This window comes from Mus caroli, unplaced genomic scaffold, assembly GCF_978045245.1.
Source record: "Mus caroli unplaced genomic scaffold, Mus_caroli_1 scaffold_3, whole genome shotgun sequence".
Lineage (NCBI taxonomy): Eukaryota > Metazoa > Chordata > Mammalia > Rodentia > Muridae > Mus > Mus caroli.
The window spans coordinates 22,669,601-22,691,767 of NW_028227258.1; the positions used below are offsets into that span (position 1 = coordinate 22,669,601).

The window sequence follows — 22,167 nt, forward strand, 5'->3', positions numbered from 1 at the left end:
TAAAAGTATGATATGTTCCGCTTAATGAAGTGCTGTGTCATCAAAAGGTACAATAGATTATTGTAGGTGGAATCCTATAGGGTAAGTTGCAAGTATGTTCTAAAAGCCAAGGGGTGGGTGGGGTTGATGTTCCAGGAAAAGGACAAGTATGGATAAATGTATGAAGACTTGAACTTCACAGCAAGTCCATGGCAGAGGTCTGGAAATGGGCAGATGAACTGGAGTAACATGGCAGAGCTAAGCAAGCAGAGGCAGGCATAGCCAAAGCATTAAGTCAAAAGACATCATAACCCTTGGATTTGAGAAACAACTAAAGAAAGGAAGAAGGAATATGAATAAAATAGAGAATTTTGTTTAGAATAATTCATCAACATTGGTTCTTTTGCTCCAACAAATCTACTGTCCTAAGCTAAGCTGATTATGAGGACATGATGCTGTTGTTATTGTTGTAGTAGATGATAATGGTGGGGATGATGAAGATGATGAGGAACTCTAGATAAGGAATATGAGGAAATATCTTACCTTTATAACTTATTCACTTTAAAATATTAATTTAATCTACTCTAAAATAGAAAGTTTATTTAAAGAAAGGATAAAGTACATAACAGTGCCATAGAAGATAGCTATGTTGGAAAGACATTGAGCCTCTTAAGGATAGGAAGGGGTCCCGGAGTGTGATTCGTGAGATGATGGACTTCTAAGCTAAATTTCCATACACCTTTGCTTGCTCTGACCATGCATCCTATTGCACCGGGCATTTGAAGCTTGTACCTCTGACTATCTTCACCACTGGAGGCGTTTCGCTAGCATGAATTGCTTATCTATATTTGCTCTACTAACAAACCTTAAACATTGCTTCTGCCAACAGTGTGGAGAGACTTTCTCCACCTGGTCCCCCGTTCTTTGTCTGTCTTCACTATAACACTTCTCCTTCTGACAGTTGAAGGTCACAGTCGCACTAAGCAACCACCCATTCTACTTTTGGGAAAACAAAATGAAATGAAACAAAAGGCCAGTCCTTACCTGGGTCTCTCTTCCAGCATATTCGATACAAACCCACCAGAGTAAATACCAAGAGTGTTATAACAACCAGCGCGATAACCACAGGCAAAATGATACCTGAAAAGTATTGGGAACATTGTTAGCTCGTGTAGTGCTGATTCCATACAAACAGACCACACCAGATAGAACACGTGTGCTTTCCTCTTGAAACAACATCCTATCAAACCACTAATATATTTCAGGCAATGATGAATATGATTTATGGGTTTGCTCTGCTTGTCATTTCTGACATATCCACTTGATGTCACCCTTGTAACCTTTCTTAAACAAACTACCAAACCTCAGAGAGATAGCTTCCCTTCTTCCTGGAGGCTTGGGGAGTAAGGAAAGAGGAGACTAAAGGCAACTGTTCTCTTTACTATATATATTTTTGTACTTTATAATAAAATTACTTGAAAAAAAGATGCAGCTTACTGGGTGGTTCTAATTCTAAGGCTGAGACTTGTGAATATCTTTTCAACATGTTGCCTTAAAAATAGAAAATTGTGAAAAAAACATAAATAGATGAATTAAATAGCATTTTAGAAAATCTAACAACATAGCTCAAAATAGTTAGGTATGCACATGTGTCCATGTGTTTTAAGGGTGTGTTGCTGTTGTGAATTAGAGGAAGGTTTCCCTGTTTTCAGAGTTTTTGTTTTGTTTTGTTTTGTTTTGTTTTGAGTTTACAGTAATAGTCGTTTGCAAGGGTAAAAGTTTAGTGATTGTAGCAAAGGATCAATGTGTGGGAGAATTAGTCAGGTATCCCATCTACTTGCATTCTTGCCTCTTACCTATTTATCAAGGGGCAGTGATATTTTTTAGGGTAATTTACACTTCATTATCACCATAGGAAGAACATCATCAACATCCAGACCCTCCAGAGCTCCCAGGGACTAACCCACCAACCAAAGAGTATACATGGAGGGATCCATGTCTCCAGCTGCATATATAGCAAAGGATGGCCTTATTTGGCATCAATGGGAGGAAAGGCCCTTGGTCCTATGAAGACTCCATGCCCCAGATCAGTGGAATGCTAGGGTGGTGAGGTGGGAGTGGGTGGGTGGGTGGAGGAACACCTTATAGAAGCAGTGGGGAGGGAGGATGGATACGGGGTTTGTGGAGGGGAAACCAGGAAGGGAGATAACATTTGAAATGTAAATAAATAAAATAATCAATTTTTAAACAAGGAAAAAAGAAACAAGACAAAGAAAGAGTCAATGGTTGAGCACACTTTAAGATGGATTTTGTGTGACATTATTAGTATTTCAAAATAAAAATGGCATTAATCAATGAGTCAGTTTTTTTCTGTGATATATCATTCAATGAAATGGTTTTACTGAAACAAAAATAATCACATGGAATTCCAGCTTCACATACATTCACTTTGCTGTTAATTAATTACTAAAGAAACTATAACTATTTGAATATTCTTTACTCAGACTTAGCACATCTGTAAGGTGTTATATTGCTTATATATGTTTATGTTAAAATAAGATTAATTACAATCAATAAAATAAAACTCCATCAAGGTTAGAAAGACATTTTTAATAACTTATTTGCTTTAGGAATGTTTAATTGACAAACGATGAATATGTTTAAGGCATTTGGCATGGTGATTTGGATAAAAAGTTACTAGTGTGGAGATTGGAGATTTTGCCTTAGCTGAATATACTTCCATTAAGCTATATTTTTGTCTTTTCTGGTAATTGTTTACTGTAGGACAAAAGTGGAAAAGAAAAACAAGAAGAAAAAAGAGAAAGAAACTGGCCATGGTGTGGTAACTAAGATCAGATTTATGAAGAGTTCTTCAATCAGGCTGTAGTTTGGGTTATAATGGAGTTACATGCTGAGTATAGTTGAAACAGGTTATCCACAGCTCCATCCCTCCATTGTTGTCATTTACATACCCTGCATGTCTACTTCCATGAACGGAGATACATATGTTACTCACTGGAATAGGAGGGGGTGGTTGATGGCGTGGTTGTAGTCTTCCTATCCTCAGTGTCTGTTATTTTGAGAAAGAAAACAACTCAGTCACCTTTGATGGATATGGTAATCCACATAACCCCCCTCTACTCCCATTTAAGGAAATACTTATGATTTATAGTTATGATGCTGCAAAGGCAAATTTTTTCCTCACCCTGCAAGAGTATGTTTCAAAAATGAAGATGGATTGTGCTTATTTCACAAAGAACAGTAATGTAGAAGAAGTTTCCATTTAGATACACAGAAATCATACCTTGAAGCGGTGACATGGTGTGTGCAGTGGTTAGAGATGCAGAGGGTGTTGCAGTGATTTTCGGCAAGGGATCCAGTAGCTGAGTAGTAACTATAGGAAAATCACAAAGCCAGGCTCAGTTTAGGTATTGAGTCTTCATATTGGATTTCTTTGTAGCTTTAGACTGTCTGCATTTTTAAAGATCTGGGAAAACACTTTATTTCTGTATAAGAGGATAATTTCTCCTGGAACGATGACAGACTTTGGCATCACATGAACTGGATATCAGTACTGCATTATCCAGAGAACTGGCCAAGAAAATTTGAGCAAGTCTCCGTACTCTAGTCCCCAGTTCGTAAAACCAAAAGCACGAGGTGCTTGTGAGATGTAAATCTGTGACAAACACTAGCCACCTTTCAGGTATTTTTAATGTTGGGAAATGTTATTTTGCCCATCTCACACCATCACACATACTTAAAATAGGTATAAATGCAGAAAGCTTCTGGTTTTATGACATTTGCCAATGGCTAAAGATAGAACATCACTATGTAGCCTTTGATAAGAAGTCCGGGAGAAATGGTAGAGACTCCTTGATTTTCTTCCGTAAGACTCTACAGCTACATGAAAATCTTCCGTTGACAATGACTGCTAGATTGAATCCTTGACCACGATCTTTTTTCCTTTAAGGAATATGTCCTTTCAATATTTAATCAGAGGACTAAATAGATTATTATTATTATTAAAAATTATTAAAAATTTAACTATAAGACAACATCGTTTAATATATGTAACATCATGCACTGCATCTCACTATCATACTCCTGTATCATAGCTGCTGCTTCATCCTTCTACAAAGTTCCCAGAGTGCAAAGGGCCTAACTCTCTCCATCCCTACCACCAGCTCCTGCCTCAGCCAGAGTGCACTAAACAAGGCTAACCGCTTCCTTGCACTGACACATCCATTTTGCTTAGAACCCCGTAGAGGTGTTGAGGCCATGCATAATGACACCAGGGAGATTGATATTTCTAGGGCTGCCATGGCTCCTTTCTCCTCTGCCACCCACAGCATAGCTCACGCTGCATGCTCTGTGGGGGCAGAATCATGTTGAGAGTCGACACTCTGCTTGCCAGGCAAGAGATCTGTGGGAGGGAGCTGGATACATGCCCATAGGAACAAAGAGAAATGTCAGGCTAGTGCACAAAGCAAGGGGTGGGGGGGGGGGGGAGAGGGAAAAAAAGAAAAGAAAGAAAAAATTAAGTAAAAGAGCAGGAGCCGGCAGAGAGCTCCATACTGTTAGTAGTGGTTGCCTGTGTCCAGGTCCGCCTGGGGTGAATAGTCTTTCAGGTGTTCTGGTAGAGGACAAGAGGGCTTGCTGTGTAACCAATGGCTGTTGGATTCAGAACAGCTAGTTTTCAAGATTCCACAGCCTCTCTCATTCCCTCCTCATTTTCAGGCCAAGGGCTGATTTAGGACAATTTCTGATTCAAATGATACCACCCCAAGATTTCCATATGAAAATGAATTTGATTGTCCAGGGTCAGTAGTAACCCTTCTTAAGTGAATGGTAAACACAGCTGAAGCAGAAACTTGCAAGTTTCTATTTTAGATTTTTTTCCTGTAACTGGAATTCTTAAGAAGTCTTTTCTGAATTAAACACACACACACACACACACACACACACACACACACACACACACACACACACACACACACATTTCTGTGACTATAACAGGAGTCACAGTATGATCTGATGATCATCATTTATTGTGTTAAAAATGTGCTACTCCAAAATTCTACCAAAATACCATTGTCAGAGAAGAACCAAGTGAAGGATAATGGAGTAGTTAGGAACACGATTCTGAAAGCTGAGTGCCAGAGCTAAACTCTAGCTGCAAAACTCACTTCCTGTGGAGACTTGGCAAGTGATTTAACCTCTTTCTGTCTGATTTTCTTACCTGTAAATGGGGTTATAATAGTTTTACACTATATTGTTGCTATAAAGATTAAGTTAGAGTAAATGGACTAGGAGAATAAATGACCCTAGCATAGTTATTTTAAATTACATAACATTATTTGATATGTGGTGTATGATATTGTTATAATGTATGATAATGTCCTTTAGGAAGGTGAACTTTCCAACTAAAGAGAGTTTGTCTAATTTCCTAAAAAATTCAGAGTATAGCCATGTGAAATTGACCTGTCAGACATTTCTATGTTTCAGGTGTATTTTTCTCAAGTCAGAAGTGGAAGAAGCTGGAACTCATGTTGCTTTTAGATCATACATGTTTGCACTGGGTCCTGATTTTTGTGATTGTGTTGTTTATTGAGCTATAGAGGCATTGTGTCACAATTTAAATGCAATTTATTAACTTCAGGTCAAAATTCAGATCAAGCTATGTGAAGCATGTGCTGTGAGAGCCAAACCTATTGCTCTGAAATGTGTTCATGTTTTCCCTACATGTGCTGAGCAGGGCCACTTTTCAGCTTTGTAGACAAGGTTTCACTATATAGCCCTGACTATCCTGGACTTATTAGGTAGAGATGGCTAAAAATCTCTTGTCCTTCCAGAGTTCAGGGGTCAAAGGCATGCAGCACCAGGTATACATTTTTTCCTGTAAGCTTCATAAGTTGCTGGGGACTTTACTAACAGAAGACTTTAATTATGTTGTAAGAAATCTAAGTTTGACTTGAGAATGGTCTTCCAAGGACTGAAGTTGTGGAAATGTAGGTGGCTGTGATTTCCCCAAGCCTGATGAAAGCCTTGTAGGTAATAGTGCCCACCACTTCCTGAGCACCTCAAATACCTTCCAAAATTCTTTTGGGTTGGATGATTCCTTGATGACCATTTTAAAAGTTCCTGAGCATGAATGCCAATCAAGGAGGCTTGTGCCCAGCTCCCCTCTCCTGCCCTCTCTCCACATCAGACTTACTTTTCTGTCTGATGGCAGCCTCTCTAGCCTTTCACTACATCCTACGTTCATGTGTTTATTATTATTTTTATACATGTGTATGAATATATAAACATAAACTATTGAGTCCATTTGGTGTTACTTGTATGGATAAGTTTTTAGTGTTGTCCACTTGGTATTAACTAACAAGTAAGGTGCTGATGCTGACATTGGCATGTTGATGTTGAACATCCTGACACTCAAGGAAAGGATGCTGGGGTTCCTTCATCAGAAATGAAATTGTTGAGTAGAAAAGCAGCTAGAACACACTAAGTTCAGATGATGAACGCTATGCACGCAGTTGGTATAGCTGTGTTAGCCAAGGGGAATATGATGGTAGAAATCCTTGACCTTTCTTCCAGCTTTAAGAAGGTAGATTCTTGTCACATGATGGTTTACTTTTTCCTGTCTCTTATGTGCATATGCTGATGATGTCTATGATGTTAGCTGGTGATGTCTATGTTAGTAGAACACCAGAGGGGTGTTTTTCTGCCTTTACTTGGTTGAGATAGATGCCTACTCTGCTCAGAGCTTACCTTTATAAGCTGAGCTAATTTGTACAGGAATGTCAAAGATTTATATTAACTGTCATTCACTTTGCTTTGGGACATCAATGTGATTAACCTGAGATAATAACATATTCTTACCTGGACATTATTATGAACTGAGATCTATTTACTTTAGATAATTGTATAGAAAGTAATATTGAGGGAGGATTTCCTCCTTCTTATCCAGTTTAATTTATATGTATGTATGTATGTATGTATGTATGTATGTATGTATGTATGTCTTTTCCTTATCCAGTTTACTAAATGCCAGAAATTTGGGTATGCAATGCAAGGAGAAATGAGGCATGATATTATTATTTCATATGTACCAGGTAATTTTTTTTCCCTAAGAAAGTGTGTTTAATCTTGTGTTTTAAGGATGTGAGGTTCTGTGGTTCATGGAGATGAGGTAACAGGTCTGACCTGAGAGAGTAACTGAGAGAAGTAAAATGTAAGTTAAATATGCTCTAAAACCATTTTTATTTTCCTTCTATTCTGTCATGGGATCAACAGATTTTTTTTTTTACGACTATTCTATTTGCTTATACATCTCATATTTTTACAAAGCAAAATCTGAAGTCCAGAGAGATTAAACATCCTGTTGAGATCACAGAGTAGAGCATATATTTCAATGCGAGTTCTAGAGTCAATTACTTATTTTGATATTACAAAATCATAAGCTACCGACTCTAGGTAGTTTACGATAGATGTATTCCTAACATGAGTGGATGGATCCTCACTGAGCAATGTCAAGTTTCTGCCACTAGGGAGACCAATGGACAATCCTCTGCACAGAGGGCTGCATGGCTCAGTTTTTAGAGCTTCCTGGAGGTGAGAAGAGCAGTGAACTTGCGCATACAGCATGGCCCCTCCTTTCTAATGGTTTAACGGATGGTCTTCTTTTGCCTGTTCTTGCTTCTGCTTTCCTACCAAGTTTAATGTCCACATTGCAATCACATTGCAGAAAGTCAAATTTGAAGAAAGAAGGTACCATGGAATCTTTATAAATTGTGCTGAACACTAGAGGAGAACAGAGACACTGCTGTTCTAGTCACACACACACACACACACACACACACACACACACACACACACACACACACACACGGCATAGACAGAGCTCAGAGGACAAGCTTGAGTGTGAGTCCTCGATTTCTATCTTGTTTGGGACCTTCGCTGTGCGTCAGGCTGGCCGGCCAGCGAGCTTCTGGAGATCATTCTGTGTCAAGCTCCAATTTTGTCACGAATACGCTGGGGTTACAGACATGCACTATGACATTTGTTCTTAGGTGGCTTATGGGAAACTGAACTCAACTTCTTAACATTTGTTAAGCAAAAGCCTTGGCCTTTAAGCCATCTCCTCAACCCTTCTTTTGTGTTGCCTGAAGCCACATCATCAGGATCGCTGGTTTCTGTGTCAGAATCCCTGGTTGCTGCATCCTTAAACTTAGGCTACTATACTGTCAGCTTGCTGGGTGGGACTCCAGCTTGTTCACTGCAGGGTCACGTAAACTTTCAGGCTCCAAAATCCTTCCAAATATCTTTATATACACATATCCTATTAGCTATATTCATCTGGAGAATTGAGATAAATAGTTGTGTTTTATAAAACACTAGAGCAAATGATATTTATTTCCTCCAATATAATGAGACACATATTCACTTTCACTCTGGGATCTTTTAAGCAGTTATTAATATTTAAGAGTCTTATACAATGTATTTTGATCACATTTACTCCAACTCCTCCTCACAATTCCTTCCAAATACACCCCCACCTCCTTATCCCTACAGCTTCATTAAAAAAAAATATCCCATTGATTCCAATTTGCACTGCCAATAATTGCTTGGGTGTGAGGCCATCCTCTGGATTGTGTTCTTCCTGAGGAGTCACGGGGATGAGTTCTCTTGTCAAAGTAAGAGAAAGCTCAGCGGTGAGAAAAATAAGGCTAAGCAAAGGCAAATGCCAGCACTGCTTAAATTGTAATATTGTGTGATGTCATGTCTGAACCTCCAGGGAATCCATACCTCACACAAGTTTTTAATGGCTCCCTTCGCATCTTCCTTAGCTCGGAGCTCATCTGAAGATGAATAGCTAGGGCAATCTGGCAGTCTGGAGTTTTAAAGGTCGTTTCTTTGATGAACTCTTGATCGTTTTCTCCTAGCTTCTTTTTGTTCAAAAAGTATGTGCACCTCATTTGATCGTTCATAAAGTTGCCTGAAGCTCACTTGGGGTGCACCACGTTATATCTCCATGACTGGTAGTTTATTATAGCTATTTGTAATATTGACCAATCACCCTAAGTGACCTTTTTATGGTAGGCCCCAAATCTTTCTTAGCATTATAGATAATGGAAATAAAATGAATGCTTATTGGCTGTCTTGGTTGGTGGTAGTAGATTAAACATACGATTCTGCATCTTTAGCATGGCATCATATGCAGTTTGAAGCCTTTTAAGATATTATACCTTTGTCCATTAAAGTTTGCCTTTCTCCTGCTTTAGAAACTGTACAAATACTCTTCATGTTACACACCCATGAAGAAGCTACCCATTGCACAGTAACCTACTCTATTGAGTAGGAACTACAAACATATCTTCAGACCATGTGATTATTTTCATGTTACAACATGGAAAAACATGTCACTCACAGAACCTTCTTGGTTCCATCTTTTAACTCTGTATTAACTAGGGGGCACATGGAATGAGAACCTCTGAGATCTGTCATCTGCGTTAGTAACAGGGGAAAAGCAGGAAGATCAGAATCCTCTACAGATGCAGAAGGTCAAGAGAGCACTCAGCCGTCCCATCTTCCATTCCTCCACTACAGCATGTTAATTCAGGATAAAAGTCGGGTGTCCAGACATGGGGGCTTCTTGGTATTTCCATTTCAGGTTATTGTTATTTACAACATCCCTTTGGATGACAGGACCAGATTTTGTGCAAAAGTACTCATTTGAGAGGACACCCTGATAGATACAGCCAGAACTGGGGAAAGATATCTATAGGTGCGTTCCCTTCCCCAAGATTGGCTCTACCTAACTCTATCATATCTACTTAGCTCCTCACGCATATCCTGGATATTTCTAGTTTCAGCCTTTTAAACTCATGATATTTACTTGTCTTGTAGTGTTTTCGGATTCACCGTGCTTGCAAGCTTGCATATGCATGTGCTTATATGAGCTCCTAGATGGCCTCATTTGTGGCATATTCTGATGAATACTCTTAGAAGAGAAAATGAACTTACCTGATATTTCCGTTGTTCTGATTGAACTCTGATTCTCAGCTTTCAAGGAAAAATAAAAACACTAAAATTAAGTGTTGAATATAATATCCAGTTTTACAGTTCTTTCAAAGGTAAGTTTTATAGACATCAACTTCTTTTGGATTCATTTGTTCCCCCAGATAGTAGACTCAAGGGGCTTTGTGATTGCAGGAAATCTCAGAGCAAGAAGCAATTAACTTTTCTTAATTTTTAAGCAACATTTTCACCATGACATTGTCACGGGTACAAATCACTGCACTTGTAACTTCCTCTTAAAGTACCCAACGTCTTAGGCTTTGTATACTATAAGATGTCTGTTCCAACTTCTCAGATCTGCTTTTCAGTATGAACTCAGTTATACACAATGCCCAAGGAAAGGGTGTAATTGTAGTTTTACAAACCTTTATTAGAAAGATACTTCATTCCTCCTTAGAATAGGGAACAAAACATCCATGGAAGGAGGTACAGAGACAAAGATTGGAGCTAAGAAGAAAGGATGGACAATCCAGAGACTACTCACCCAGGGATCCATCCCATAATCAGCCACCAAACCCAGACACTATTGCATATGCCAGCAAGATTTTGCTGAAAGGACCTTGATATAGCTGTCTTGAGTGAGGCTATGCCAGTGCCTGGCAAATACAGAAGTGGATGCTCACAGTCATCTATAGGATGGAACACAGGACCCCCAATGGAGGAGCTAGAGAAAGTACCCAAGGAGCTGAAGGGGTCTGCAACCCTATAGGTGGAACAACAATATGAACTAACCAGTGCCCCCAGAGCTTGTGTCTCTAGCTGCATAGGTAGCAGAAGATGGCCTAGTTGGTCATCATTGGGAAGAGAGGCCCCTTGGTCTTGCAAACTTTATATGCCCCATTACAGGGGAATGCCAGGGCCAAAAAGTGGGAGTGTGTGGGTAGGGGAGCAGGGTGGGGTAAGGGTATAGGGAACTTTCTGGATAGCATTTGAAATGTAAAGAAAGAAAATATCTAATTAAAAAAAAAAGGAAAAAGATACGCAGGGGTTCATATTTTGCTTCTCTAGTTTATAAATCTCCACATAGGTCATTTTTATATAATTTTACTCATGGAATACCTAAATAGAACAAAGTGAACCATAAGTACTTTAATTTCTGTGTGGAGAGGGGTATCCTGTGCTATTGTCCTACGAAGGCCTGATACTTCATTTTACCTGGGAAAGCTGCAAGAAGAGCCAGAGAGATACACTAAAAACTTATGGGATTCCTGGATGGTGGCTACAGTCCAGGAAGAATGCCAACAAGGACAGTCACTTTCAAGAATCACCATAAACAGTCCCTTCAGTGACTTTGAAGACATGCACCATGGAGCGGATTTGCTCTGTGAAAAGTATAGAAAATACTTCTGAAACAAACCGGAGCCGAATAACAACATTCACAAATTATTTGCTCCCTGTGTGTACTCAGTTCAACAGCTAACATTAGGAGCTCAAACTCGTCACAGCTCAAACAGCAGCCCTGAGTGGTGTCTTCCAACCTACTCCTTCTCCTGCTTTCTTGGATCAGTGCAAGGAACCATTGTTCTTTTGGTTGTTTAAGGCCAGAAAATAGTGGCCCTTCTGGGGTCTCTTTTCTTTTTATTCCCACACATTTGGAAGCTCTAGGAAAACAATTTATTTCAAACTTCAGTCTTTCCCAGCACCTGCTCTGTCATTGTTCATTAAATTTAAAGAGCTCCTAGGAAAATCTCTTAAAATCTAACCTTGACTCACTGTTCCTTACTGGTACTGGTCAGTCTTCATAGGATATCAGGAACCCTAGCTCACTCCTCAGTTCACTGACCCATGAGCTCACTCTTTAATTCTGCTCCACCTTGTACCTGATGTTAATAGATCAAAGGTTCAAAGACACAGGGTTCTTCCAGACTTGGGTTTTTCTTGTTCTTCACTGTGCCTCAGGGTTCTCTTAAGCCACCTACTTATACTGTCTCTGCACACCCTTTCAAACCAGTTTGCACCTTTTTTTTTTTTGCTCCACTTCAATATTATTACCACAGTAACATTTACTTTCTGCTTGAAGAATTGCTTATTGTCTGACGCATTGTATTTCCCTGAGAATAGATTTCCTGTCTTCTATAAAGCTGTAATTCCAATACCTATTACCAGGATGTGCCATAGTATGTCTCTAGTAGATGGAAAAGAATAACAGATTGCAAATGTGATATTTATGAGAGATATTATTCCCATCTTTCAGATCTGCAAATATTAGCTGAGAGAAATTTATTTGCTTTCTTAAAGGTGGAGCCATAATGACAGTTCAGGGCTTTGGTTCCAAACCGATCTGCTCTTACTGAAATAGACAGTTTTTCTCCTCTTAAACATTCTAAGTATATAGCTTATATAATTAATTCCTGCTTTTGATAACTAATTAAAATACTTTTGAAGGAGGCATAATGCCGCACTTGGAAGATGCAGTTAAAATATTTATTAGCAGATAGGATTAGAATACAAAGAAAATCAAAACCCTTTGTTCCTTTTATTAATATCAGGCCACAACCTTTCCTGCTGATAGACTTGTTTCAGAATAAAATATTTTAAGCTTGCATCAGACAAAATTTTCAAATTCTCCTTTATTTGAGTTTCTTTTAGCCTCCAAAATGCATAATTTTGTGTGAAAGTAAAACAGATAGGAAATGTAACTGTGCCCCGAAACTTTTCTGGAATGTAAAAAAACACATCAATTCATTTCATTATATAGAATAGCCTGAGGTCAAAGCCCATACCTATTTATGCACATGGAGGAATAAAATACTGAGGACAAAATTCTACAGATGTCAAATTTTAATCAAAAATAGAATACAGCTTGGCATAATGACACAACTCTATATAATTCCAGCACTTGGAAAGCTGAGGCAGGAGGATCACAAGTTTGAGATTAGTCTGAGCTCCTTAGTGAAATCACCTTTCAATGAATCAGGATTTGGGGTATAGCTTAGTGGAAGAATGCTTGCCTAGCATGCTCAACACCTGGCTCTGATCGCCATCATTCCAGGAAAAACAAAACAAAACAAAAGAATGTCTGCCCCTTTCTTGAAATAGAGGAAATAGTTTGAAGATAACAAACTGTTTTAAATGTACACAACATTCAAACCTAGACTCAGTTTGGAGAATATAAAAATCTCAGTACAAATGAATGCTAAGGCATATGGCTAAATGTGAGTATCTCTGGTTTTTATTTATAACTGTAAGGACACATATGTGCTGTCAGAAGGCCACACTTGGATCTGTAGAGGAAATGAGGCAAGTCAAATCTCAAATGCATATGGGATGCTTTTTGCTAATATCTCACAGTTGGAAGATCAGTCAAAGACAGAACTGTTGAAGTCTGTTGTTGAGTTTTATCCTGTACTATGAAATTGCGGTCTTGACAACTGCAAATATATTTCCAAAGCTCAGCTTAAACCTTATCAATTTGAATCAGAAAGCTTTACCAGCAATACAACAAATAACTTTGCTTATTTCATACAAGAGACTGTGTTTTCTGATAATAAACAATAGTGGCATAAATGTGATGCTAAATGCAGGACAAAGAATATAGAGATCTATTTTTATATATGATTTATGCCTATTTTTTCTGTAAAATAAGTTATGACCAATTTACATTGTATTCTGTCATCTGATACTAAATCAGTAGACATGGACATGTGATTCTTTTTGGTTTCTCTAAACTAGGGCATGTGACTAAAATGATTGTTCTCCAGATCCCTCCTGTTGGTACCCACAGCAAATGACAGCAAATAGCTGGCCAGACAAAGGAGAAAGTTATGGTTAAATCCCTGTGAGTGGCTCAGATAAAAGGAGAAGTTTATAAAGTAACATTTACTCAGATAAATTAATGTTTTCTGAATTCTGGGACAATCACATGGCATGAGATGGATTCTTTGATGGTTTGAAAGGAACATTCAATAAGGTTGTTACTTCCTTTCATTTTAATGTTCATAAGAATGCTATGAGGATGCAATTTGTGTGTGTATGGTGAGTGTGTACATGTGCAGTGTGTATTGGTATATATGTATGTTGTGTTATATTGTGGTGTGTGTGTTGTGTGTTTCAGTGTGTGAAGGTGTGCTTGGCCGTGTTTAGGTCTATGGAGTCTAGAAGTTGATGTTGGGTGTCTTGCCAATTGCTCTCCACTTTAGTTTCTCATTGGTTGAATTGGAGCCCACCCACCTCTGGATTGACTGTGGAACAAACTCAGGGAGTAGCCTGTCTTTGCTCCTCAGCCCCAGGTAGAGGTGTACATAGTCATGCTGTATGTTGTAGGTTGTGCTGAGAATATCTTCACAGAACAAGTGTTTTACCCAGTGAGCAATCTCCTCATCCCAGATTTATTCTTTTACATACTTTCGATGAAAAACCCAAGGCTCAGAGGAGCTTCATAGCTGACCAAAGGCCACAGAACAAATAAATGTTCATATTTAATTTTTTAATTAGCTAAGCATTTTGAATTGTGACTCATTACTCATAACCATGAACTCAGCCTGCTCCTGGCATAATCAGAGACACTATCGTTTGCTTTAAGACAGGTGTGGTATTTTCAAGAACAAAGACTTGGGTGTAGTCTATTCTCATGGTCAGATAGTAGCATCTCTAAAATGTCTACTCTGTTACTGTAAAAATATACTCTTTTTGTATAAAAGTGAGCTATACAATAAACCATAAATAATAATGTGTTAAGGAAATTTATTTGGAAATCTATTCATTGTGCATAAATGTTATCATTAAAAAGTAGACATGCATAATAGTTGTAATATAAATTATTAATGATAGCATTTATAAATGATAAATAGATTGCCAAATAAATTTCCTTATTGCATGTAGTTTTGTTTCAATTTACTATCAATCCAAAATCTTGCTCCCCATTCTCTTTTCTCAGCTGTGTCAGACTTCATTCTAGGCAGAGGGAATAATGATCTCTCTCTCTCTCACTCGCTCGCTTGCTTGCTCGCTAGTTTCTGGCCATGTATAGGTTGTCTCTTTCCAATCTATTTATAAACACTGAATTCACTTCTCCTACCACCATATCTGCTGATGTTGTTACATAACATTATGATCTACACTTAAGAATCTCTGCTCAATTCAGTAGAGTGTAAGAAAACAATTTCAGAAGTGTCTCCTAATGTTTTAATTTATTACTGTGTGTTCGGCTGTATTCTTGGTGGTATGTGTGAGCCACAAGCCATGTGTTGGACTCGTCTAATACCATTTACCCTTCTGTGCTTTCCTTTTTTCTATCTGTTCTCAGTTACTAACAAAATGTACATAGTTGTAACTAAATGTGGCAAACTCCCTAAGAGAAATCAAGGCAGGGATGTTTTGGGCTCAGAGTTTCTGCGCTATCTGTCTGCAGATTCTCGGTTGTGTTGCTTTGATCTCTGGTGAGGCATCATGGCACGGTGAAACATAACGGGACAAGCTGACAAAGGCCATTTCAGCAAAGCCACCCATAAATGAAGTGCACCATCATGAAGCAAGAGCCCTCTTGAGCCGATCACAACCCCAAAGTCCAACCTCTGCTCTTTGCTATGTGAGGACCAAGCTTTTAAGATAAGAATTTGGGGAACATATATGGAACCCAAACCTTGTGTGTGATATATCACCGGGAATGAGAAAAGCCAATGTCACATTTCAATACCTTAGTCTCAAGCTAGAGAGACTCAGGGTGAAAAGGTTAATAGATTTATATGTAATACCAGTCCACTTCAGATGCTGGTCTACAAAAATATCCCTGTTATTAGCATTTCTTTTGAACCACATGTCAGTGCCCAGGAAAAGAGAGCAATATAGAGATGGTGAATACTTGACAATGTATCTGGGTACAGTGAGGGACAATACGAGTCCCTGGAGGGAGGTGTTTCATGCTGACATCCCTCCAAAGGCTTTATGGATATGGAATCTATGGCCTTATTTGAAAAAAAAAAGAAGCTATGCAAATATAATTTAGTTAAGATCTTGAGATGTGATTCCTGTAGACTAGGGAAGGCTTTAGATCTCTAACAAATCCTTGATGAAAGTGCGAGTATAGCTGGATAGGAGAGCATGAGCAGGACTGCTGTACAGACACACAAGCCAAAGGTGGCATGAAGATAAGAGCATATGTAATAGACTGCAAGCCAAGGTACCTAAGAGCAGCCAGCAGTCAGCAGAAAGGGAGGGGCAGGCTATTCTAGGCCTCTAGACTGAACCCTAATGCAAACCTGAGTACAGATTTTCTGGTATTAGAATTGTGAGGGGGTGAGTTGCTGTGATGTCCTTTGATTGACTATGAACTTTTTAAGCAGCTGCAGGTACATCGCTATATAAAACGGACATGCAAGTCACCATTTAGTGTTAACAAATAAAAGAGAAAGGTGTTTTAATTATTCCTCTGGTATACATATAATTTTACGCTGTATTAAACAGGAAGGCATATTTATACAATTGAGTTGGGTGTGCCTGTTTATTTTTACATGAAGAGTCAAGTCTTTAGTACACAGGACAAGGAGTCTCTTCCACATTCTTTAGCGGACTGATGCATAGGTTTGATAACTAGTAATGTTATGTCTGCCACGGCCTATAAGTATATAGTACAATATGACAGAATTATGCATAAGATAATTTCAGAAATTGCTTAAATTCTTAAATTGCTTAAATCTCAAGCCAAAATTCATATTGAACAATTTTTAAAAGTTAATTCAAGTCAGTGACTCAAAGAGGAATTTTAAAGATCAAACTTCCTAACACAATACAACCTAACCCCCGTGTCTCTAGCTGCATATGTATCAGAAGATGGCCTAGCCGGCCATCATTGGAAAGAGAGGCTCATTGGTCTTGCAAGCTTTATATTCCTCAGTACAGGGGAATGCCAGGGCCAAGAAGTGGGAGTGGGTGGGTATAGGAGTGGGTGGGGGGAGGGTATAGGAGACTTTTGGGATAGCATTGGAAATGTAAATGAAGAAAATACCTAATAAAAATGGTGGAAGAAAATATTGTCTGTTTTCCATAGTTATACTATTATGATTCTGTAAGAGCTCTGTATGTACACTATAAATACTGCCACAAGCACCCCCAGCAAACTAACAGTGTGTATCTAATGCAGTGGTTCTCAACTTGTGGGTGGCAACCCCTTTGGGAGTTGAATGACCTTTTCATATGGGGCATCTGAGGCCGTTGGAAAAGACAGTAGTTACATTATGATCAATAGTAACAAAATTACAGTTATAAAGTGGCAACAAAAATAATTTTCCGACCTGGAGTCACCACAACATGAAGAACTGTATTAAAAGGTCACAGAATTAGGAAGGTTGAGAACCACTGCTCCAGTGGTTAATCATATAATCCAATGTGAAGGATTAGAAAGCATTTCACTGAAAATAAGAATAAAAGCTTTCTTCAGTGGGATGTGAATACAGACATGCTTCTAAGCCTCATGAATGAAGGAAAACAGAAATTCGCACCTCCATTCACATGAACCAGGGACCACAGATATAGTTCATACACAGAAATGAGCCAGGGTGGATGGCTTTGTATTTCAGAGGGGTAATCTTGGCAACCCATGAGAGCACTAGAGTTCATTTAGACTCTGGGAAATGCTTATTTCCATTGTGTTCATTGGTTACTCACTAGCTAGTGGAGTAATTTCTTTTTAGTGCCATCATGCACCTGTTAAAACTTACCTAAACATAAATCAATTAATCATAATTTTTCAAAGTTGAGATATCCATTCCTTTATATTTTCTGGTTTTCAGACCAAGAGATTTATTTTTTGTAGATAGTTTTGCAGTTAATTTTGTTTTATTGAAAATGTTTTGCGCGTTTCATCAAGCGTCTTCAGAATTAAGTAGTGTAAATCTCAACACTCCACATAATAGACTCCCATCCCCAACTAACGCACACTTTCTATTTTTAAATAGAATGCCTAAAATTTCAATTGTCAGATTTTATTCCACAACAAAAATTTTCTTCTTTATTTGGGTAATGACTATTTGAACACTGGACGATTATAACTGAAAGGCGATTCATGTTTTGTGAGATAGCAAAAGGCACAAGCAGGTTAGGAAATCTTTGCTCTTACAAAGAAACATATCCACATTATCTAGCTATTTAGCCAGAGCCTAGGATTAACATGTATCATGGACCTTCTTATGTACGCAGTCTATCGTCAAAATGTGTCAAAGTTTAGACCTTTTCACACAGTGCTGTGGAGATGTTTAGTGCTCTGACTAAACTGAAATAACCTTATTTAAGCCTAAAAAGTTCTTTATTCTAAACCATTTTCATCTGATGTTAACTCAACTCCTGCAATATTAAACTCTCTATTTATACTTAAAGGTTTTTTTGTTTTGTTTTGTTTTGGTTCTGTCTTTAATTCTGGTTTAGGATTCAGAGTAATTGTGGCCTCATAGAACGAATTAGGTAGTGTTTCTTCTGTTTCTATTTTATAGAATAGTTTGAGGAATATTGGCATTAGGTCTTAAATTCTGAACATAGTTGGGCCATATTTTGGTTCAGCTTAAGACTTACTTTTATAAGAGAAATGTTTAAGCCATTTTATGTCATACAATAAATGTCATTTCTGTCACCGCAGTACTTGATTTAAAGCTACAGAGCCTGACATTTGTATTTAATTTCCTGTCTATTCAGCTCATTTTGGATTGAGCATTTAATAAAAAAATAATTTTAATTATATGTATGTGTATGTCTGTTCATGGGTGTGTGCACATGCGCCCAGGTATTTCAAGAAGCCAGAGGAGGGCACTGGATCCCCTGAAGCCGCGTTCTGAGCTGACTGATAATGGTGCTGAGGACGGAAGTTGGGTAGGTGGTACACAGGCCTGAGCCATCTGTCCAGTGCCAGATAGAGATTTCTGTTAGGATTACAATTTCTCTATTATTGAGCTTACAACAATATAGTTACCTCTCTTATCTCAAAACTCAGACTGTTTACATATATCTATATTGTTCTACATATTGTTTGCATGTATGTCATGCCTCAAAGGTACTTGTTATGTTTTAGCCAAACAATTAATTCTCGATTGAAGAGACTGAAATGAGGTAAAGGCATGCTGTCTCCATGCATGAGTTCGCCACTCTCAGCGCTCTTTCCTGACTTTCCGTCTGGTGCTGTTTCTCTCCCGCTGAATGCTTTTACTCATAATAAAATGTCGCTGCTCTGCGTGTCTGTAAAAGACTCCACAGAACACGAGGGTGACAGTTTCCCCTGCAATAGGGAAGACGTTCTCTGCTGTTTCCTGGCAGGCATTGTTCCTGAGGAAGCTCTGCTGTCATTCTCCATGTTCCTTTACTTAATGTGTCATTTTTTTTTTCAAGAGCTTATTTCAAGATTTTTCTCTTTATCTTTAGTGTGGTTTCCTTCTGTTGTTTTGTTTTGTTTTCTATTTTGTGTTCATCACGCTTCCTGAATCTGCTTGTCTGTTGTTTTTAACTATACGGGGGAAATATTTTTTGCCCACCTTTATCACTCTTTCTTCCAGGAGTTCACCGACATGCATTTGGGTCTTTGGGTCACTGGGTCAAATGATTGTTTCCTTCCTAGGCTTCCTTTGTGGCATTTCTCTCCTTTGTTGCAGGTTCTCCACAGTTTCTATTGTCCTGTCACCTTCACAATCATAGCTTGATAGTTTATTCATCTCCTTTATTGTTTTTTTATTTTAATTCATTAGTTTCACATTTCTTTTTATTATTTTCTACCTTCTGTTTTTTTTTCTTTTTCCTTTTTTACCCCAATTTCTTGAGATTGGTTGCTTAGACAATCAAATATGAACCCCTGCTTTCTTTCCATGACTTGGAGTTATAGATTTCACTACAGTGCTGGCATAAATTCAATACTGGATAATTTTTTAACAAATTATGTAAGATGCTGAGACTTTTTTTTTTAACCAAGTCCATGATATATTACAGAGCACTCTTCCATATGAAAATCATCAGCTTTATATGTTCCTTCAGTATCCATTGGATTCATTTTTTCAGCAGTCTGTATAGGCTTGAGTGTCAGGTTTCAACATTGCTTCAATCAAAACCTTATTAGAAAAAGCTTGCAAATAAAAAAAATATCTTGCCATGAAATTAAACAGATCCAAAGTCTAAGTATCTCAACAAACAGTTGAGAACAGATGTAATTTTCTTGATTAGATTTATTCCTCTGTATTTCATTATTTTGGACATGTTTAACATAATTTTGTCTTCTTAATTTCCTCTAGAGGTTATTAGTTATCAGTGCAAAATAAAATCATTGAAGTTATGACCTCTGCATCTGCTGAACTCATCTATTAACCTTAGCTTTTGTTTCAGTCTGATTTTCTGTTTGTTTGTTTGTTTGTTTCTGTTGTTGTCGGTTGGGATTATTTAATATGCAGACCCTGCCCTCTCAGGGCAGAGCTGGTTTTCCTTTTTCTATCCTATTTGCATATCTCTTATGTCTTTCCTTGTCTAACTGCTTTGGATGCTGAGTGCTCTGTTGAAGTAGTGAGGCAGGCACCCTTGCTTAATTCCTGAGTTAAGATTGGAAGCTTAACACTTTTCTCCTCTAAGTCTGAAGTCAGCTGCAGGCATCTTTTTTTACCCCTAAATCCATTATGTTGATGGAATTTCCCTTTACCCATTTTGATGAGTGTTTCTTTCAAGAAGAAGTGCTGGATTTTGTGAGAGCCTTTGTTTGTGCTCATTGAGTTGATTACATTTTATGTATATTTTGTCTCATAGTGAGTTTTTTATGACTTGAATTATCTTTTCTTTCATGAACAAGGCTCAATTAGCATCACATGTTATAGGAATATGAGACATAAGACTACTAGCTCCGCCGGGCGGTGGTGGCGCTTGCCTTTAGTCCCAGCACTTGGGAGGCAGAGGTAGGTGGATTTTTGAGTTTGAGGTCAGCCTGGTCTACAATGTGAGTTCCAGAACAGCCAGGGCTACACAGAGAAACCCTATCTTCAAAGAAACCAAAAAAAAAAAAAAAAAAAAAAAACCAAACCAAAACAAAACAAAAAAGAGACTACTAGCTCCAAGCTAAGGAATGAACAGTTCAATAAAAGGAACTGATAAAGTTTTAGACGAATGTGTGGTCCCAGGTTGCCTTTCTGTTGCTACCATAAAACACAGTTAGGGAATATAGGGCTTCTTTTGGCTTTATAGGTTGTGGTCCCTCACTGATAGAGACAGGGTAAGAGCTTGAGGCAGGACTTGGAGAACTGAAGCAGAAACCTTGGTGCTAACTTGCGTCCCTTGGCTTGCTCACCTATCTTCCTTAAGCTTCCCAGACTCACCGTTCCAGGTATGGTACCGCTCACAGAGCACTGGGTCTTCCATGTCAAACAGACAAATACTCATAGAGATGCTACAGACCAGCTTGATGGAGACAATTCCTCAACTGAAACTCTACTTTCCCAGGTGACTCTAGTTTGTGTCAATTAACAAAGTATATTGGAAATGGACTTAAGTTGTCTTGCCTTTGGGACCCAGGGAGAGAATGCTATACTCTGAACATGTATACTATGTCTATGAACTATTCCTCACAAGCGTATGTATTAAACACTAGGTGAGCAGCTGGCACTATTTTGGGAGATGATAGGATTCAGTACCAAGCCTGACTTTATTCTTTGTCTGCTATGGGATGAGGAGTCCCCACTGCCACTTTCTTTTTTACACAGTTCCACTGGTAAACTCTGTCCAAGCACACAGAACCAAGTATCTGTGGATTGGCCCTTGTGACACTAAGCAAAAATATCATCTTCCCTTAAATTATTTTGGTCAGGTACCTGTTACAGTAATGCTAACAAAACAAAACCAAACAAAACAAACAAAAACAAAACCCAAAACAAGACCCAAACAAACAAACAAACAAAACAAAAAACAAAACAAAGCAAAACACACCCAAAATAAAACAAAAAAAAAATCAAACAAACAAACAAATATCAAAATAAAGCCCAAACAAAAACTAAACCAAATCAAACAACAACAAAAATCCAGGATTTAAAAAAACCTAAGAGTAACACACACTTGTAAGCTGCATATCCAATTATCTATATCTATATCTATCTAATTATCTATCTATCTCTCTCTCTCTCTCTCTCTCTCTCTATATATATATATATATATATATATATATATTAG

General features: G+C 38.2%; 1 protein-coding gene across 1 annotated transcript in view; it reads right to left on the reverse strand.

Annotated features, from left to right (window-relative positions):
- The window catches only part of Emcn (endomucin), an 87,994-nt gene that overhangs the window by 11,942 nt on the left and 53,885 nt on the right, over positions 1 to 22,167 (reverse strand). The window contains exons 5-8 of the mRNA XM_021158495.2: positions 10,003 to 10,041; positions 3,284 to 3,373; positions 2,996 to 3,049; positions 1,024 to 1,119 (exon numbers count right to left, since the gene is read on the reverse strand). Of these exons, the coding sequence (XP_021014154.1) occupies positions 1,024 to 1,119; positions 2,996 to 3,049; positions 3,284 to 3,373; positions 10,003 to 10,041 (279 nt within the window). The remainder of the gene's footprint in view (positions 1 to 1,023; positions 1,120 to 2,995; positions 3,050 to 3,283; positions 3,374 to 10,002; positions 10,042 to 22,167) is intronic.